This window comes from Arvicanthis niloticus, chromosome 1 (assembly GCF_011762505.2).
Source record: "Arvicanthis niloticus isolate mArvNil1 chromosome 1, mArvNil1.pat.X, whole genome shotgun sequence".
NCBI classification, from domain to species: Eukaryota; Metazoa; Chordata; class Mammalia; order Rodentia; family Muridae; genus Arvicanthis; species Arvicanthis niloticus.
In genome coordinates this window covers 74,597,183-74,616,964 of record NC_047658.1, presented here as the reverse complement: position 1 = coordinate 74,616,964, position 19,782 = coordinate 74,597,183, and the positions used below count along the sequence as shown (strand labels likewise).

Below are 19,782 nucleotides of genomic sequence, written 5' to 3'. Positions count from 1 at the left end.
TTTCTTTCTAGGTCGCTTAGGGCCTGTGACCCTCACCCTATCGGGTGGGGACCCTCGAGGGCTCTTCTCCCTGGATTCACCCTCAGGGCTATTAAAAACACTTCGTCCTCTAGACCGGGAGCTTCTGGGACCGGTCCTAGAGCTAGAAGTCCAAGCAGGCAGTGGAATCCCCCCAGCTTTTGCTGTGGCTCGGATCCGTGTGCTGCTGGATGATGTGAATGATAACCCTCCTGCCTTCCCTGCACCTGAAGACACTGTATTGCTGCCACAAAACACTGCTCCAGGGACTCCCGTCTATACACTGCGTGCTCTAGACCCTGACTCAGGAGCTAACAGTAGAGTCACCTTTAGTCTACTTGCTGGAGGTGATGGATTGTTCACTGTGGACCCTATCACAGGCCATGTCCAGCTCATGGGACCTCTGGGGCCTCCAGGGGGACCAGCCCATGAGTTGGAGGTGGAGGCCCGGGATGGAGGCTCCCCACCTCGCACCAGCCACTTTCGACTTCGTGTGGTGATACAGGATTTGGGAATCCATGGGCTGGCTCCACGATTTGACAGCCCTACCTACCGTGTAGACTTGCCCTCAGGCACTACCACTGGGACTCAGATCCTGCAAGTGCAGGCCCAGGCACCAGATGGGAGCCCTGTAACTTACCACCTTGCAGCAGATGGAGCCAGTAACCCGTTTGGCCTGGAGTCACAGAGTGGGTGGCTGTGGGTACGGACAGCATTAGACCGTGAGTCCCAGGAGTTATACACATTGAAGGTGATGGCTGTATCTGGTTCCAAAGCTGAATTGGGGCAACAGACAGGCACAGCCACAGTGAGAGTCATTATCCTCAACCAGAATGACCACAGTCCCCGCTTGTCTGAAGAGCCCACCTTTCTGGCTGTAGCAGAGAATCAACCCCCAGGGACCAGTGTAGGCCGAGTGTTTGCCACTGACAGAGACTCAGGTCCTAATGGGCGTCTGACCTACAGCCTTCAACAGCTTTCAGAAGACAGCAAGGCCTTCCGCATCCACCCCCAGACTGGTAAGCACTTAGACCTCACAGCCTCATCTTTAGACTGGCACATACCCAGACAGGGTCCCTACCTCAGATGTTGGCTGTAAGGATCAGGTTCAGCCTGAAGGCTAGCCTTGGTACTTGCCCACATTTCCTAGCCATAGCTAATTCCCAGGCTCTGCATCCTTAAACATCCCATCACAATATCCATCTTCACTTCCAGGGGAGGTGACTACGCTCCAAACCCTGGACCGAGAGCAGCAGAGCAGCTTCCAGCTCCTGGTGCAAGTGCAGGATGGGGGTAGTCCACCTCGCAGTGCCACGGGCACTGTGCATGTCGCGGTGCTCGACCTCAATGACAACAGTCCTGCTTTCCTGCAGGCTTCAGGGGCTGCTGGTGGGGGCCTCCCTATACAGGTATGTAAAGCACCAGGACCATGTTCTGAAGTAGTGTAAGAGAGTTGGGGAGGGGTCTCCCCATTAAGCTGTGAGTATAGGTAAGAGAGACCACCTCCTCCTGGAACAGGTATAAGACAAAAAGAAAAAAAAAAAAAGTTGTTCCTATGTATGATGAAAGCCAAGTTATTTTAAACATTGGAAGAAGACAACTGTTGGCAAGTTGTGTTCCCACAGGTACCAGACCGAGTGCCTCCAGGAACACTGGTGACAACTCTGCAGGCCAAAGATCCAGATGAGGGGGAGAATGGAACCATCCTATACACCCTAACTGGTATGGGGGCAGGAAGGAGGGAGCCTGGGAGTGATCAGAGCTCTCATGGCCTGCCTTGCCTTGGCTGCCCAAACCTCATCTTTCCTCTCTGCTTGTCCCCAGGTCCTGGCTCTGAGCTCTTCTCTCTACATCCTCACACTGGGGAGCTGCACACTGCAGCATCCCTAGTTAGAGCTGAGAGGCCTCACTATGTGCTAACTCTTAGCGCTCATGATCAGGGCAGCCCCCCTCGAAGTGCCAGCCTCCAACTGCTCGTGCAGGTATGACTGCCTTTCCTAGAGTCCCCTGGTCTGGCCCTCAGGGTCCCCTCCTATAAATCCATATTCTTGAGATCCTTCAATCGTTTGTCAGTCCACCCTGACCACCCTTCCCTACTACCCCAAAATCCAGCACAGACACACTTTTACACGGATCCTTCTGATTCAGTTTCCCTGCTCTGATATGCAATAGGTGCTTCCCTCAACTCGAATGGTGGAGTCACCAGATCTCATAGAAGCTGACTCGGCAGCAACAGTGCCTGTAGTACTGACAGTTACAGCAGCCGAGGGGCTTCGACCTGGATCCCTGTTGGGTTCTGTGGCCCCGCAGGAGCCAGCTAGTGTGGGCATACTCACCTATACTCTGGTTGGTGGCGCCGACCCTGAGGGCACCTTCGCGCTGGACTCAGCCTCAGGTCGCCTGTACTTGGCGCGTCCCTTGGACTTCGAGGCTGGGCCAGCCTGGCGCGCGCTCACGGTGCGCGCGGAGGGGCCAGGAGGCGCAGGGGCGCGGCTGTTGAGAGTGCAGGTGCGTGTACAGGACGAGAACGAGCACGCGCCCGCTTTTGCGCGCGACCCCCTAGCGCTGGCGCTACCTGAGAACCCCGACCCCGGCGCCACGCTGTACACTTTCCGTGCATCAGACGCGGATGGCCCAGGTCCCAACAGTGACGTGCGATACCGCCTGTTGAGGCAGGAGCCTCCGGTGCCTGCCCTGCGCCTGGACGCGCGCACCGGAGCGCTCAGCGCTCCTCGTGGTCTGGATCGGGAGACCACACCCGCTCTGTTGCTGCTCGTGGAAGCCACCGACCGGCCAGCCAATGCCAGCCGCCGTAGGGCAGCGCGCGTTTCGGCGCGCGTCTTTGTCACGGATGAAAATGACAACGCCCCGGTCTTCGCCTCCCCATCACGGGTGCGCCTCCCAGAAGATCAGCCTCCTGGGCCCGCGGCGCTGCACGTGGTAGCTCGGGATCCAGACCTGGGGGAGGCTGCCCGCGTGTCCTATCGCCTTGCGGCTGGAGGGGATGGCCACTTCCGGCTACATGCGACCACTGGTAAGACTAGGGCCCTGAATGGGGAGGCGTGGAGGGTGCTGAAGGGCAAGGAAAGCTGAAGCTGGCTACCAACCACCTTACTGCTGCCTAGGAGCGCTGTCCGTGGTGCGGCCTTTGGACCGTGAACAGCGAGCTGAGCACATACTGACAGTGGTGGCCTTGGATCATGGCTCCCCGCCACGTTCATCCACTCAGCTCCTGACTGTCAGTGTTGTTGATGTCAACGACGAGGCACCCGCTTTCCCTCAGCAGGAGTACAACGTCATCCTTCGTGAGAACAGTCCACCTGGCACTTCTCTGCTCACTCTGAAGGCAACAGACCCTGACCTTGGTAAGTCCTGTGGGAATGAATTTTGGGAGGGATGGAGTTGGGAGTGAATTGTGAGAGGGATGGAGTGAGGGAATAAAAAGTATACTTATCCTCTGATCGTCCTCCATGGTGCCTCTCCTCAGGGGCCAATGGACAAGTGACTTATGGGGGTGTCTCTGGCGAGAGCTTCTCTCTGGACCCAAACACTGGAGTTCTCACGACTCTAAGGGCTTTGGACCGGGAGGAGCAGGAGGAGATCAATTTGACAGGTACGCTGACAGGACCTCCAAAAGCTAGAGGTTTTGTACACAACACAGCTCCTGTTACATTCTGGGAGCGTCAAGGTAAAAGAACTAACTTCTAGCCTGTCAACACTAGTTTTCCAGTGCACACTGTCACCACCAAGCCTTCTATACCCCCAGATTATGCTGCAGCCACTCGCAGAGAAATATATTGATACTAGCAGAGAGGTTGCGTAACTTGCTCAAATTAACAGGGTTTGGAAGTTGGAAGTAGCAGGGCTGAGAGTTGAGTACAGGCTTTGATACCTAATTTATTGTCTTTCCTGTCACATCACCTCCAACCGAAGCTGTGTCTTGCATGTAGTCAGTATAAGACATAGAAAGGAAAGAACATTTTCTGCCATGTGTTGTGTATGTCCATGTGTGTGCCCCAAGGTATGCTGTGAGAGAGACGTTTTCTGTTTTATATGTGCACCTGGTGAACATGTGTAAACGCTGAAGCAAGGGTTTCTCCGTGGCACGGGGTAAGGTACATCTTGGTTTTGCTTCTCCACAGTCTATGCCCGGGACAGGGGCTTGCCACCCCTTTTAACTTACATCACAGTTCGAGTGACTGTAGAAGATGAGAATGACCATACTCCAACTTTTGGGAACACCCACCTCTCCCTGGAAGTGCCTGAAGGCCAGGACCCCCAAACCCTTACCACACTACGAGCCTCTGATCCAGATGGAGGACTCAATGGACAGCTACAGTACCGCATCCTTGGTGAGGCATCCAGTGACCACACAGCCAATTATCCTCAAACTCTTTTGGTCTCAGAAACTTAAAGCTTTCTGTGTATGTGATGGCATCTCAACTGTTGCTCAGGCTGGTCTCGAACTCATGAGTCCAATTTCAGGCTCCAGAGTAGCTGGGATTATATCACTAACCCAGCTACACTCTGAAGTTCTGAGACTCCTAAAGAGTTCTTATGTAACATGTTCTGGATCAGCATTTGCTGTGTTTCATATTAAAACTTACCAAAAAATTTAAATATCATGAAGGAACGATTAAGGCTATCACTTGCAATTTCTGAATAGATGTGGGGAAATGTTAGGATTTCAAACGTAACGTTGAGCAGTATTGAGGTTGCAGTGACCTCAAGTGTTACTGAAGGTAGCCAGCATGAACTGAATTTTTGATAATACACTTATTTATTTTTCTATCTAAAATATTCTGGAAAATGCAGTACACAAATACAAGTTTGGTCAACCAAGCCAACCAAGTAACAGTGTCATACGGCAGCCACAAACCCCACTGTACATTTGTGAAGTGAGAACAAGAAAACTACATAATGTTTTAAAAAACACTTTGATCCTATATTATTTATATTGAAAGGACCTGGGGGACTCAGAGGCCCCAAGATCTCACCCTGCATGTTTCAAAGTATTTTTCTTTGCCTTTGGTGTTTCTGTTTCTCTTTATCTTTGGCTTTCTTTTCCTTTCTTTCAGGTCCCTTCTACCGCTTGTTCCCTGCTGTTATCTACAAAGCACCCCACCCATGGGTTAACATGTACATTGTCTGTGTGTTCATATTCTCTACAGATGGGGACCCTTCCGGAGCCTTTGCACTAGATCTCACTTCTGGGGAGTTTGGCACCATGAGGCCACTAGACCGGGAGGTAGAGCCAGCATTCCAGTTGCAGATAGAGGCCAGAGATGGAGGCCGGCCAGCCCTCAGTGCCACCTTGCTTGTGACAGTGACAGTGTTAGATGCCAATGACCATGCGCCAGCCTTTCCTGTGCCTTCTTATTCTGTGGAGGTACCTGAGGATGCACCTGTAGGGACCCTACTGCTGCAACTACAGGCTCATGACCCGGATGATGGGGACAATGGCCGTGTGATGTACTACCTGGGTGCAGGTACAGCAGGGGCCTTCCTGCTGGAGCCTACCTCTGGGGAACTGAGCACAGCTACAGCCTTGGACAGGGAACACTGTGCCAGCTATGCCTTTTCTGTGACTGCAGTGGATGGTGCAGCTGCTGGGCCTCTGAGCACGACAGTCCCAATCACCATCACAGTGCGTGATGTCAATGATCACGCACCTGCTTTCCCCACCAGTCCTCTGCGACTCCGCCTACCCCGCCCAGGTCCTAGCCTCAACAAACCAACCCTGGCTCTGGCCACGCTTCGAGCTGAAGATCGAGATGCTGGTGCCAATGCCTCCATTCTATACCGGCTGGCAGGCACACCGCCACCTGGCACCACCGTGGACTCTTACACTGGTGAAATTCGTGTGGCTCGGTCCCCCGTGGCTCTTGGACCTCGGGATCGTGTGCTCTTCATCGTGGCTACTGACCTTGGCCGCCCAGCTCGCTCTGCCACTGGTGTGGTCATTGTTGGAATACAGGGAGAGCCTGAGCGTGGACCCCGCTTTCCCCGAGCCAGTAATGAGGCTGTGCTTCGTGAGAATGCACCACCAGGTGGGTCCTGGGTTATATGTGTCAGACTTGAACCCCTGGAAGGCCTGGGGTTAATCATTGACAATGTAGTGACCATAGCCCAGCCAATACCACATTTCCTCTCTTGTCTTCCCTACAGGGACTCCAGTTATCTCCCCGAAGGCTGTCCACTCAGGAGGCTCAAATGGACCAATTACCTATAGCATTCTCAGTGGGAATGAGAGAGGGATATTCTCCATCCAACCTAGCACAGGTAAGGAAGAGGAGCAAAGGAAGGGGAAAGGCCCCTGGGGGAACAGGTTCTCTGGGCCAGAGGACTTGTTGGTGGGAGGAGTTGCCCTTAGAGAAAGAGGCTCCAGAACAAGGAAAGGAGCTCTCACTGATGCAGTCCATCTCCCACAGGAGCCATCACTGTTCGCTCAGCAGAGGAGCTTGACTTTGAGACAAGCCCACGGCTACGGCTGGTGCTACAGGCAGAGAGTGGAGGAGCCTTTGCTTTCTCGGTGCTGACCCTGACCCTTCAAGACGCCAATGACAATGCTCCCCGTTTCCTGCGGCCTCACTATGTGGCTTTCCTGCCAGAGTCCCGACCCTTGGAGGGGCCCCTGTTGCAGGTGCGGGGTGTGATGGGAAAATAAGGGACAGGGCTAGTCAGTCTTACTTGTGGCCAAGCCAGGGTCAGCAATCTTCTACACTCACCAGGTGGAAGCAGATGACCTGGATCAAGGCTCTGGAGGACAGATCTCCTACAGTCTGGCTGCATCACAGCCAGCACGGGGCTTGTTCCATGTAGACCCCGCCACAGGCACTATCACTACCACAGCCATCCTGGACCGAGAAATCTGGGCTGAAACACGGTGAGAGCTGGCACCCGTGGGTCCAAGACCCATACAGACCCAAGTCTGTATGTATTCAAGCCCTGTCTTGGGTTTCTCTCACTCCCCAGATCACACCTTGAATCCCTCCAATGCAAAGCTTTGAATCCTCCTTGCCCTTCCCAGGGTTCACTCCTATTTCTAGGCCCTGCTCCCTGACTATGCTCTGTGTCTAGGCTGGTACTGATGGCCACAGACAGAGGAAGCCCAGCACTGGTGGGCTCAGCTACCCTGACAGTGATGGTCATCGATACCAATGACAATCGCCCCACCATCCCCCAGCCCTGGGAGCTCCAAGTGTCAGAAGGTGAGGGTTGAATAAAACAAGAGGTACAAAGGGCTCCCGTGGTGAGGATAATTCTACAGTCACCCTTCCCTTGCATTTTGCAGATGCACTGTTGGGCTCAGAGATCGCACAGGTGACTGGGAACGATGTGGACTCTGGACCAGTGCTATGGTATGTGCTGAGCCCATCTGGGCCTCAGGATCCCTTCAGTATTGGCCGGTATGGAGGACGTGTCTCCCTCACGGGTCCCCTGGACTTTGAGCAGTGTGACCACTACCACCTACAGCTGCTGGCACATGATGGGCCTCATGAGGGCCATGCCAACCTCACAGTGCTTGTGGAAGATGTCAATGACAATGTACCTACCTTCTCACAGAGCCTCTACCAGGTACCAGCTCTGTCTGGATGTCCCCATACCTGGGTCTGGGGTTCTTTCTGTTAGAGCAATAGGACAGAGGTAGAAGTGGCTGGACTAGGCTGGATGTTAGGGTTGATCTTGGAATGGGTGCAGAGTGTCCAATGTTAGGCTGGCTTTCCAGGTCCTGGGAACTGCATCCAAGTCCTGCATCCAGCGGTGAGAAGGGAGAGGGTGGGCAGTTCTTACTCCAGTGCTATAAAGTATGGTTCTAAGCTGGACACCAAGCACAGTTCATGGGGCCAAGCTCCAGCTCATAGGCTAAGGCGGACAGTAGGGCAGCTGGGAAGCTTGGCTGTGAATACTTTCTGCTACTCCTCAGGTAATGATGTTGGAGCACACTCCTCCTGGCAGCGCCATTCTCTCCGTCTCTGCCACTGACAGAGACTCAGGTGCCAACGGTCACATATCCTACCATCTGGCTTCCCCTGCTGAGGGCTTCAGGGTTGACCCTAACAATGGTATGTCTTTCCCGTAATCTAATCCCTTTATGGTGGACTCTGTCAGTTTATGCTTGGTGTTTAGTCCTAAAATTGGTTACTTCATCATACTATTTCTGGATCTCTGATCCAGCAAGGGCATCCACTCCATTCTATCTTTAATAAAAACAAACAAACAAACAAACAAACAAAAAGCAACAACAACAACAACAAAAACCCTCCCTCCTGACTATGTGTCTAGAAGCTGTTTCCTGAACTTTGAATACCTGAAGACACTGCACGCACATGTAGGAACAGCGCATGGACTGTTCCTACAAGTCTGACTCCCAAAGCCATTGCGTATACCCTGGAGAATAGTTCTTGTTGACACAATGACATTACTGAATGTCTATTTCTTTCCCTCCCCTTCTCATCATAGGAACTCTGTTCACAACAGTAGGAGCAATGGCCTTGGGTCATGAGGGGCCAGGAGTGGTGGATGTGGTGCTGGAAGCACGAGACCATGGGGCTCCAGGCCGGACGGCACAGGCCACGGTGCATGTGCAGCTGAAGGACCAGAATGACCATGCCCCAAGCTTCACGTTGCCACACTACCGTGTTTCTGTGTCTGAAGATTTGCCCCCTGGTTCCACCCTGCTCACCCTGGAGGCCACAGATGCTGATGGAAGCCGCACCCATGCTACTGTGGACTACAGCATCATCAGTGGCAATCGGGGCCGAGTCTTCCAGCTGGAACCCCGTCTGGCTGAGGTCGGGGACGGTGTTGGACCAGGTCCCCAGGCTTTGGGCTGCCTAGTGTTGCTTGAGCCTCTAGACTTTGAAAGCCTGACACAGTACAATTTAACTGTGGCTGCAGCTGATCGGGGACAGCCACCCCGCAGTTCAGCCGTGCCAGTGACTGTCACTGTACTGGATGTCAACGACAACCCACCTGTCTTTACCCGAGCATCCTACCGTGTGACGGTACCTGAGGACATGCCTGTTGGAGCTGAGCTATTGCATGTGGAGGCCTCTGATGCTGACCCTGGACCTCATGGCCTCGTGCATTTTACCCTTAGCTCAGGTGACCCTTTGGGCCTCTTTGAGCTGGATGAGAACTCGGGTGCTCTGAGGCTGGCCCGCCCTCTGGACTGTGAAACCCAGGCTCAACACCAGCTTGTGGTGCAGGCAGCTGACCCTGCTAGAACACACTTTGCTTTGGTACCAGTGACAGTTGAGGTCCAGGATGTGAATGACCATGGCCCAGCCTTCCCATTGAGCCTGCTCAGTACCAGCCTTGCTGAGAATCAGCCTCCAGGCACTCTTGTGACCACACTACATGCAATTGATGCGGATGCCGGGACTTTTGGTAGACTCCGATATAGCCTGTTGGAGGCAGTGCCGGGGCCTGAGGGTCGTGAGGCATTTTCACTGAACAGCTCAACAGGGGAACTGCGGGCACGGGTGCCTTTTGACTATGAGCACACAGGAAGCTTCCGGCTACTAGTGGGTGCTGCTGATGCTGGGAATCTCTCAGCCTCTGTCACTGTGTCAGTGCTGATTACTGGAGAAGATGAATATGACCCTATATTCCTGGCTCCATCTTTCCATTTCCAAGTGCCAGAAGGTGCCCAGCGTGGCCACAGCCTGGGCCATGTGCAGGCCACAGATGAGGATGGAGGTGCCGATGGTCTGGTGCTCTATTCACTGGCTACCTCTTCCCCCTATTTTGGTATCAACCAGACAACAGGTGCTTTGTACTTACGAGTGGACAGTCGGGCACCAGGAAGTGGAACAACCACCTCTGGGGGTGGGGGCCGGACCCGACGTGAAGCACCTCGGGAGTTAAGGCTGGAGGTAGTAGCAAGAGGGCCTCTGCCTGGATCCCGGAGTGCCACAGTTCCTGTGACTGTGGATATTACCCACACTGCTCTAGGCCTGGCACCTGACCTCAACTTGCTATTGGTTGGGGCTGTGGCTGCCTCTTTGGGAGTTGTAGTGGTGCTTGCCCTGGCAGCTCTGGTCCTGGGCCTTGTTCGGGCACGAAGCCGCAAGGCTGAGGCAGCCCCTGGCCCGATGTCACAGACAGCACCCATAGCCAGTAGCTCTTTACAGAAACTGGGTCGGGAACCCCCCAGTCCACCACCCTCTGAACATCTGTATCATCAGACTCTCCCCAGCTATGGTGGGCCAGGAGCTGGAGGTCCCTACCCTCGTGGTGGCTCCCTGGACCCTTCACATTCAAGTGGCCGAGGCTCAGCAGAGGCTGCAGAGGATGATGAGATCCGCATGATCAATGAGTTTCCCCGTGTGGCCAGTGTGGCCTCCTCCCTGGCTGCCCGAGGCCCTGACTCAGGCATCCAGCAGGATGCAGATGGATTGAGTGACACGTCTTGTGAGCCTCCTGCCCCTGACACCTGGTACAAGGGCAGAAAGGCAGGGTTGCTGCTGCCAGGTGCAGGAGCCACTCTGTACCGAGAGGAGGGGCCTCCAGCCACTGCTACAGCCTTCCTGGGGGGCTGTGGCCTGAGCCCTGCACCCACTGGGGACTATGGCTTCCCAGCAGATGGGAAGCCATGTGTAGCTGGAGCACTGACGGCCATCGTGGCTGGTGAGGAAGAGCTCCGTGGCAGCTATAATTGGGACTACCTGTTGAGCTGGTGCCCTCAGTTCCAGCCTCTGGCCAGTGTCTTCACAGAGATTGCTCGGCTCAAGGATGAAGCTCGTCCATGTCCTCCTGCTCCCCGTATTGACCCACCACCCCTCATCACTGCTGTGGCACACCCAGGAGCCAAGTCTGTTCCCCCAAAGCCTGCAAGCACAGCTGCAGCCCGGGCCATCTTCCCACCAGCCTCTCACCGCTCCCCTATCAGCCATGAAGGCTCCCTCTCCTCAGCTGCCATGTCCCCCAGCTTCTCACCCTCACTGTCTCCTTTGGCTGCTCGTTCTCCTGTTGTCTCACCATTCGGGGTAGCCCAGGGCCCCTCAGCTTCAGCGCTCAGCACAGAGTCTGGCCTGGAGCCTCCTGATGACACAGAGCTGCGCATCTAGCTGTGGCCCTCACTGGGCCCCGACCTGGGACACGTCCAGTGTCCCCAAAGCAGGCCCCATTCTCAGCCTGCCCTGGGCAGCCTCGGACCATGACTGGCCATGGGGAGGCCACCACCAGTCCCCAGCTCTCCAACCTAAACTCTTATAGTTGGGACAGGTCCCACATTTCTCCACAGTCCCCTCAGCACTAGGACCACAGAGGGCCTGTTGGTCACTGACCTGTGGCCAGACCCAGTGTGGAGAGAAATACGAATGAGGCAACAGCCTTGGGTTCTCTTCAGCCAAGACTTCCTGCCCTGCACCAGCACCCTGCGATGGAGCTGAGACTTTATTTATTGGGGGGTAGGGGGATGGGGGAGGTCCCTCCAACCTGTTTGGGCCCAGCTCTTTTGGGTTCTTCTGACATCCCTGCCCCTGCCCAGAACAAGTGCCAATTCTCACTCTGGAGCCTTAATAAACTGCAGTTTGTATCCAGCCTCTGGCTCTGTTCTGTCAGGGTAACCAGAAGTCATTGGCATCGCAGTGTGGATACCTGGCACAGTAGCCAAGGAGGCTGAGAGGGAGGTTGCACCTCAGGACACTGGGAGTCGGGTTGGCACTGGGAGCTCAGATGCCTCACCTTAGGATCTCTGCAGCTTTTCCCTCTAACGTGGTCAGGACCTGACCTGTAGTGGTTTCCTGCAGAGACTGAGTAGGAAGCAGTCTAGAGTCCTAAGCCTGAGGGTCTGGAATAAGATGTGGTGATTATTAAGAACAGGTAAGTGAAGAAATCCCCAACGCTACCCCCGACCCCACAACACACACACACACACACACACACACACACACACACACCTTGGACCCATGAAATGTCCACATTCATAAGAGCTCACATTAGTTGAGTCTTTGCCAGGTCAGTCTTGGCTCCATTTGCTTACTTTATTGCAATGTCCATTTTTACTCCCAAGTATGAGGCACATTGCTTTTATGTAACAGGCATTGAATTTTAAGTGAAGAAACCTAGGCTCTGAGAGCTTGTTTTTCTAATATTGTAGAGCCAGGAGCAGCCCATTCCTACGGGGCTTTAGGCCTGCTCCTTTGTGATTCCTGGAGAGACAGACAGACTTGGGCAGCAGGTGAGGAGGAGCCCTGGGCTTAGATGCTCAACACAGCATAGAATTCTAATAGCAGCCCCTGCTTTCAGAACGGCTCATTTGGGAGGGAGGAGTCAGCAACGTCACTAGTTACTAGGCAGGGAGATGGGGGAGGTGCCAGACCCTGCTCATGTGATTTATCACATGACTACAGATCAGCCTGAAAGCCAAAATGGGACTCCAAGCCGGGTGAGAAATTGAGGTGGGGAGGGGATTACAGTAGAGGGATTACATGTCGTAGAGGGAATACAGTGCGGGGTCGGCTCCTGATGAAACCCACCTGCTATCCCTGCAGCCTCCTAGGGCTCCTTGCTCTCATCATCGCCGGCAAATGCACTTACAGCCCTGAGCCGAACCAGCGGTGGATGTGAGTTGACTTAGTACTACAAGTGCCTTCTCCATACCTGTCTGCAGATGCTTGATCCTAGCTTTCCTCATCCTCACAACTGCTTCTAGTACCCATACCCACTCTGTAGCCTTATTCGCCACCCCGTCGGCTTACTCTCTGGTCATTTACCTCCTATGATCCTTATCTGCATCTAGGATTCTACCCGAAGGCTCAGTGCTTAATCCCAAACTTTCCACGATCTGGATTTCCCATCTGTGGCCTAACCAAATCATGTCCCTGACCCCGTAGGCTGCCTCCAGGCTGGGTGTCCCTGGGCCGAGTGGATCCCGAGGAAGAGCTGAGTCTCACTTTTGCGCTGAAACAGCAGAACCTGGAAAAACTCTCGGAGCTGGTGCAGGCTGTGTCGGATCCTAGCTCTCCTCGATATGGTGCCTATCAGAAGTCGGGGCAGGAAGTGGGAGGCAGGACCAGGCAGGCACTGGCTAGAAACATGGCTAGGGCCATGTTTCGGGTATGACAGACAAATGACAGTAACCGCCACGTTTATACACACACACACCCCAAAATTTCCACCTGAGTTCTTCAGTCTTAAAACTAAGAGCAAATCTAGGCCTAGTAGCACGAGGTAATAATCCTAGCTACTTGGGTTAAGACAGGAAGTTTTTGAATCCAAGGCCTGCCTGGGCCATGTAGCAAGATTGTCAAAAATTTTTTTTTTAATTTTTTTTTTTTTTAAGAACCTTAGCTAGCTCGTTGATAGGGTGCTCACCAACCATATACAAAATCCTAGGTTCAAGTGCCAGTAAGATGGTGGGGGTGGGGTAGCTGTGTGTAAGAGCACATGATTTATAATCAGATCTAGATTGAAATGTTGACTTCTGACCAGCTAGCAAATGGAGAACTAGCACTTAGTGTGTGTTCGTGATCATCAAATCATGGTCGTTCCCCTGATATCAAAGCTATTCCCACAGCTTCCTCTGTTGCTAGTTCAAGTCCTAAATTGTCTTTGGATTAATCCACTCTGGCCATCCCTCTTGCTACCCACCCAGTTGTTTATTCTCTTTCCTGGACTACTGCCCGGCAGGCACTCTGACTGGTTTGAAGTTTCCTCTCCTTTACCCCACTCCCCACGATATTCTAGAGCATTCTCTATGATGGTCAGGCTGGATTGAATCCTTCCCAGGCTTAAAAGTCCTGTATGGAGAGGCAAGGGTGTGTTTGTGTGTGTGAAGAATGGAGGGGGGAGGGGGAGACATGCTCAGATCACCCAAGAAGCTCCTCACATGCAGGAAAGAATGACTCACCGTTACGTTGTTTAAAATCAACAAGTATGAAGAGCTGAGCTAAATTAGAAGGTTCTGTATAATTGGCTTCAAAAGTTTGGGAAAATCTTTTTGAAGATAAACTTAAAATGGGACATTGAAAGTTTGTTAACCTCCTTGAATTTTTTGTGACCATGGCAATACACGCTGTGCATATTTCCTGGCCATGGCATTTCATGTCCTTTCAGCCTTTTCTTCCCTTTAATTCCCAATATGCCTAGCCCCTACACAGTCCTCCTTGGGAAGTTTTGATGTCTTCTGATTGAGGTCCAAGCAGACAACCCAGAAAGGCCTCAGATGAAGACAAGATCCTCTTCTGAATCCATGCAGGAAAGTACCTAAGCCTCCAGGATGTAGCTGAGCTGGTCCAACCATCACCACTGACCCTCCGCACTGTCCAAAAGTGGCTCTTAGCAGCTGGAGCCCGAAACTGCCAGTCAGTGACCACCCAGGACTTTCTGACTTGCTGGCTGAGTGTCCGGTGAGAAGTAATGATTGCCCCATAGAATCCAAGGAAAGAACCCAAGTGGGGGAGTTTAAAGCTTGCTGAGAGCCTGTGGGTATAGCTAATGTGTAAGGAGATGATGACTGGCTGCTAAGTAAGTGGAGCTCAGGCCAACTCTTCTACTCCCTCCCGTGGTTTCTGTTTTCTTACTTCCAGGCAGGCTGAGCTGCTGCTCCCCGGGGCTGAGTTTCATCGCTATGTAGGGGGACCTGCAAAGACCCATGTTATAAGGTCCCCACATCCCTACCAGCTTCCCCAGGCCTTGGCCCCTCATGTGGATTTTGGTAAACCCAATGGGATTGGTGGAGGTTGTGGGAGGCAGATCTATAGGCTTGGAGTCTTTCCAGTAGTGAAGTGGGTGGTAGTGTTGGTAAGACCTCCTTAAGCCTGACCCCTTTCCACAGTGGGGGGGCTGCACCGTTTCCCCCCTTCATCATCTCTAAGACAACGTCCAGAACCACAAGGGGTAGAAACTGTTGGCCTGCACCTGGGAGTGACTCCGTCTGTGCTCCGTCAGCGATACAACCTGACAGCCCAAGATGTGGGCTCTGGCACCACCAACAATAGCCAGGCCTGTGCCCAGGTGAGCCATGCAAAAAGCCCTGAATCATCACAACCTCCTCAAGATATCTTTAGTGCCTCACTACCCTGGGCCTCACTTTCTAATCCACAATTCCCGATTTGAATGTTTCCACAGTTCCTGGAACAGTACTTCCATAACTCGGATCTGACTGAGTTCATGCGCCTGTTTGGTGGCAGTTTTGCACACCAGGCCTCGGTAGCAAAAGTGGTTGGAAAGCAGGGGCGAGGCCGAGCTGGGATTGAGGCCAGTCTAGATGTGGAATACCTGATGAGTGCTGGTGCCAATATCTCCACTTGGGTCTACAGTAGCCCTGGTATTGCTAAGAGAATTAGTTGGGGGATGGGAAAATGGGTTGGAGTAGACTGTTGATCTCTGCTTCATTTCATCAAGGGGATGCCATGGGCTGAAGGGCGAGTCTAGCAACTATCCAATGGCCACTCGTATCCCTTCTTTTAAAACAATTCAGGCCGCCATGAGGCACAGGAGCCCTTCTTACAATGGCTCCTGCTTCTTAGCAATGAATCATCTTTGCCACATGTACATACTGTGAGTTATGGAGATGATGAAGACTCCCTCAGCAGTGTCTATATCCAGAGAGTCAACACTGAGTTTATGAAGGCTGCTGCTCGGGGCCTCACCCTCCTTTTTGCTTCAGGTAACCTTGTACCATAAATTTAAGACTCCCCACCTACCCAAGTGGCAGGCTTTACCCCAACTGACCCTTCAGTGTGGTTTCTGACTCTTAATAGGAGCTCAGAGCCTTAACAGGATGCTCTGGCATGACCTGAGAACTCAGAGGTGGCATATACATTTCTTCTCTGGTAGATATAAGCCTACACCTCAAGCTCTTCCCAACTAATCTGAATACTTAATATGTCTTTCCCAGGTGACTCTGGAGCTGGGTGTTGGTCTATCTCTGGAAGACACAAGTTCCGTCCTAGTTTCCCTGCTTCTAGGTAAGTACCTCCCTCTTTCACTTGTGACTCTGATGCCACCAGCAGCTGCTATGGCTCAGCCTTCAGCGTTACCTGTTGTGTTTGCTGTGCTCCCTTTTCTTCCTGTATATCCCAGGCTTCGAGAGCAGAATACGGTGTTTCTTTTCCTTAGTTGCTAGGTTTGTTGTTTGTTTTTCATGTAGGAAAGTATACATAATTATCTCCAACTATGTCTTGAAGGCTTCCAATCTATCAGTAAACTCCGTATACAGGCTTCCATAATCTTACTTACCCTTTTCCAGTAAGACCCAGACCATTCCCACCCACCTCCACACATCTTGGAAGTCACCCATTGTCTTAGTTGGGGTTTTATTGCTGCGACGAAACACCTTGACACAAAAAGTAAGTTGGGGAGGAAAGGGTTTATTTGGCTTACACTTCTAGATCACAATCGGTGATTGGAGGAAGTCAGGACAGAAACTCAAGCAGGGCAGGAACCTGGAAACAGAAGCTGATGCCCATGGAGAGTGCTTATTACTGGCTTGCTTCCCATAGCTTGCTCAGTCTGCCTTCTTATAGAACCCAGGACCACTACCCCAGGGATGTTACCATCCACAATGGGCTGGGCCCTCCTCACTGATCAGTAATTAAGAAAATATCCTACAGCTGGATCTCATGGAGGCATTTTCTCAACTGAGCCTCCGTCGTCTCTGATGACTCTAGCTTGTGTCAAGCTGACACACAAAACCAACCAGTCAGTACACCCACTATCTGAATACTGTCTTCTCCTTAGCCCCTATGTCACTACAGTAGGAGGAACCTCCTTCAGGAATCCCTTCCTCATCACAAATGAAGTAGTTGACTATATCAGTGGTGGAGGCTTCAGCAATGTTTTCCCACAGCCTTCCTACCAGGTTTGTGGATATTCATGTGGATATATGGAGGTTGAGGGTGGGGGTGGGAGAGGGGACTGTCTTCAGTCCAGCGGCTTGCTGAGCAGGCTGCTGGCCAATACTCACACTCAGAAATGTCCTTCAGGAGGAAGCAGTAGCCCAGTTCTTGAAATCCAGCTCTCATCTACCGCCATCTAGTTACTTCAATGCTAGTGGCCGTGCCTACCCAGACGTTGCCGCGCTTTCTGATGGCTACTGGGTGGTCAGCAACATGGTCCCCGTTCCGTGGGTATCTGGAACCTCGGTGAGAATCAGCTTTGCAGTAAATCCTCTACTCAGGAACTACCCTTACTCCTCCACCTACAAAATCGTGAACCCAGAACCGCTGATTCTTTCGAGACTTCTGATCTTTGATCATCCCTCAGAAGTCTGATCCCTCTAAAACGCTGGCCTATTCTTGCCTCTTCATCTTGCAGGCCTCTACTCCAGTGTTTGGGGGAATTTTATCCTTGATAAATGAGCACAGAATCCTCAGTGGCCGCCCCCCTCTTGGCTTTCTCAATCCCAGGCTCTATCAGCAGCATGGGGCAGGACTCTTTGATGTGAGTATTGGAGGAAACAGAGTGGATGTTGTCATGGGATGTGAGAAAGGCTGCCGTGAACGTGGGCACCTCTGCTATATGTGATTGCCTCTGTGATACGAGTATAAATAAGGTGCAGTCTAGGAGTACTGGTACCAGCAGGCCCAGATCTGATGCCATCATTTCCTCCCAGGTAACCCACGGCTGCCATGAGTCCTGTCTGAATGAAGAAGTGGAAGGTCAGGGTTTCTGTTCTGGTCCTGGCTGGGATCCTGTGACAGGTTGGGGAACTCCCAACTTCCCAGCCCTACTGAAGACCCTACTCCACCCTTGACTCTTCCCTGCCCTGACGAGAAAACAGAACTGTTTCTTGAACTAAAAGGGAAGGCTCAGTTTCTTGTTATTCCTCGATGGAAGCCCTGCTGAACTCTTGTTTTCTGCTGCAGATAGCTTCTCCCTAACCCTCAGATGCTGTGAGCATTACTCGACTTCCAGTCCTACTGTGTGCCATCAAACTCAGGTCTCCAAACTTCTACTTTGAGATCCTCAACAAGATGCTATAACCAGCATATTTTGTCTCACCCCAACCCCATCTCTTCCTCTTTCTAGCTTGAGATGTGAAAGCAGGGTGAGAAGGTTCAGTCTTCCATTACTGACACTAGCAGGCCCATCCAAAGCTTGCTATCTCTGCACTGACCATATGCCCTGTTTCTCTTCGAGTTTGCTTTTCTGTTCACTGAAATGAGACCTTTGGCTAATTGTTTAGTGTTTCTTCCTCTGGCACCAAAGTACAATGGTCTCCCTGATGTTTTATCCAGTTACACACTTTTCAAATTTGTTTTATGGGCTTTCTTGTTTAAGAACAGGTTGGCAGCAATCTATATAACTATTCTAAGGAAAGATGAAAACTTAAAATGTTTTAAATATGTTCTCATTGGCAAAATTCCTCAACAAAATAAATAGGTCATTACAAATTTTGCTTTAAATTTTTGCTTCAGTGATTTTTTTTTTTTTGGTAAATTGTTTTTAAATTTACATTTTATTTTCCCCTTTTCAGCTACACTAAAGCAACTTTCAGGTTTTAATTTCAACTGTCAGACATTCACAAACATCTAGCTTCTGTGAACCTGGGTGTTTGCTCTTTCCCTCAGTTTCCCATTTCTCCCTTTTCCTCAGTGACCTCACTAATTGGCCTCCTTTCTGCTAACTCTGGGGATGCTGGTGTTCATTGTTCCATTCTTAGGTTTTTGCTCTTATTTTATTTTCATCCCTTGACAAATCACTGACATCTATACCCACAGTGATTGATACTTCAAATGTGAGATACCTCATTACTTCATCTCCCCATCCCAGACCTAAACTATTTTGTCTCTTAGTCTATGATATAATGCCTCTTTCAAACAAGCCAGAAATCTGTAACTTTTAACTATTTTTTTACCTCCTTACTAACTTAAGTTTTATTGACTACCTCTCAAGTATTAAGTATATCTTTTTTATTTTTCTTTGAGGCAGGGTTTCTCAGTATAGCCCTGGCTGTTCTGTGACTCACTCTGTATATGAGGCTGGCCTTGACCTCAGAAATCCACCTGCCTCTGCCTCCCAAGTGCTGGGATTAAAGGCGTGCAGCACCACTGCCCAGCTTCAAGTATATCTTTATCAACTAGTGTGGTGCTGCTCACCTTTAATCCCAGCACTCAGGAGGCAGAGGCAGGCAAGCCTCTATGAGTTTGAGGCCATCCTGATCTATATAAAGAGTTCCTGGCAAACCAGGCCTACATAGTGAGACCATGTCTCAAAAATACACACATGTGCACAAAATACTGCATTACCTTTGAACCCATGTTCTTTTTCCTCTAACCTGCAGGAAGCACTTGGGTAGAGGAGAGGCTTCTAAAGCCCCTCAACATCCTTGACCATGGGTAAGTCATCTTCCAAATCAAGCAGTATATTTGTGCAAACCTTTCAAAGATTACTGGGTAAAAGTCAGGGACATTGAACCTGCCTTCAGAATCGGGAAATAAACATTGCTAATGTCTGACACTTGGAATTAAGCAGCTAATGTTAGTTCCCTTTTGTTCCTTGCATTGCACCTACATGTAGCTGGGAAACAACCATACAGTATTGAAATCGTCAGTTTGTTCGCCTTCCTTTTCCAGATGGTTGCTGCTAGTGAACTAGAATCTGATTCTTAACTTTGCATTCCTGGGTCCCAGCCCAGTAGTTGGCAAGTAGAAATTAAATAAATGTTGAATTGCAAATGTGCTTCACATATGACTTTGGCATGTTATTTCTTCAGAATGACACATCCATCTCTACATTTACAGCAGTACACTCCTAGGGCCGTTGTGGGTGGGCGGGACACACACCAAATCCACTGCAACCCTTAAA

General features: G+C 51.4%; 2 protein-coding genes across 4 annotated transcripts in view; both read left to right on the top strand.

Moving 5' to 3' along the window:
• Positions 1-11,567, top strand: part of Dchs1 (dachsous cadherin-related 1) — a 33,967-nt gene extending 22,400 nt beyond the window's left edge. The window contains exons 6-21 of the mRNA XM_034507920.2: positions 12-1,037; positions 1,234-1,427; positions 1,644-1,740; positions 1,843-2,000; positions 2,191-3,052; positions 3,144-3,383; positions 3,506-3,631; positions 4,161-4,370; positions 5,190-6,068; positions 6,187-6,300; positions 6,450-6,661; positions 6,750-6,904; positions 7,099-7,229; positions 7,313-7,596; positions 7,946-8,084; positions 8,482-11,567. Of these exons, the coding sequence (XP_034363811.1) occupies positions 12-1,037; positions 1,234-1,427; positions 1,644-1,740; positions 1,843-2,000; positions 2,191-3,052; positions 3,144-3,383; positions 3,506-3,631; positions 4,161-4,370; positions 5,190-6,068; positions 6,187-6,300; positions 6,450-6,661; positions 6,750-6,904; positions 7,099-7,229; positions 7,313-7,596; positions 7,946-8,084; positions 8,482-11,093 (7,439 nt within the window). The 3' untranslated portion in view covers positions 11,094-11,567. The remainder of the gene's footprint in view (positions 1-11; positions 1,038-1,233; positions 1,428-1,643; positions 1,741-1,842; positions 2,001-2,190; positions 3,053-3,143; positions 3,384-3,505; positions 3,632-4,160; positions 4,371-5,189; positions 6,069-6,186; positions 6,301-6,449; positions 6,662-6,749; positions 6,905-7,098; positions 7,230-7,312; positions 7,597-7,945; positions 8,085-8,481) is intronic.
• Positions 11,568-12,338: 771 nt separating this feature from the next.
• Tpp1 (tripeptidyl peptidase 1) lies at positions 12,339-19,661 on the top strand. 3 transcript variants are annotated; one of them, XR_013112446.1, is made up of 14 exons: positions 12,339-12,415; positions 12,522-12,593; positions 12,864-13,003; positions 14,228-14,378; positions 14,559-14,686; positions 14,807-14,985; positions 15,100-15,298; positions 15,452-15,640; positions 15,872-15,941; positions 16,714-16,834; positions 16,959-17,117; positions 17,290-17,415; positions 17,588-19,313; positions 19,551-19,661. XR_013112446.1 is itself a non-coding variant. In XM_034504938.2 (13 exons), exons 1-13 carry the CDS (start codon positions 12,399-12,401, stop codon positions 17,726-17,728), a joined length of 1,692 nt encoding a protein of 563 aa, XP_034360829.1. In that variant the 5' UTR covers positions 12,339-12,398; the 3' UTR covers positions 17,729-19,661. The 3 variants fall into 3 exon arrangements, 1 of the variants encoding a protein (XP_034360829.1); XR_013112445.1 differs by having other exon boundaries at positions 19,495-19,661; XM_034504938.2 differs by having other exon boundaries at positions 17,588-19,661.
• Positions 19,662-19,782: the final 121 nt, after the last annotated feature.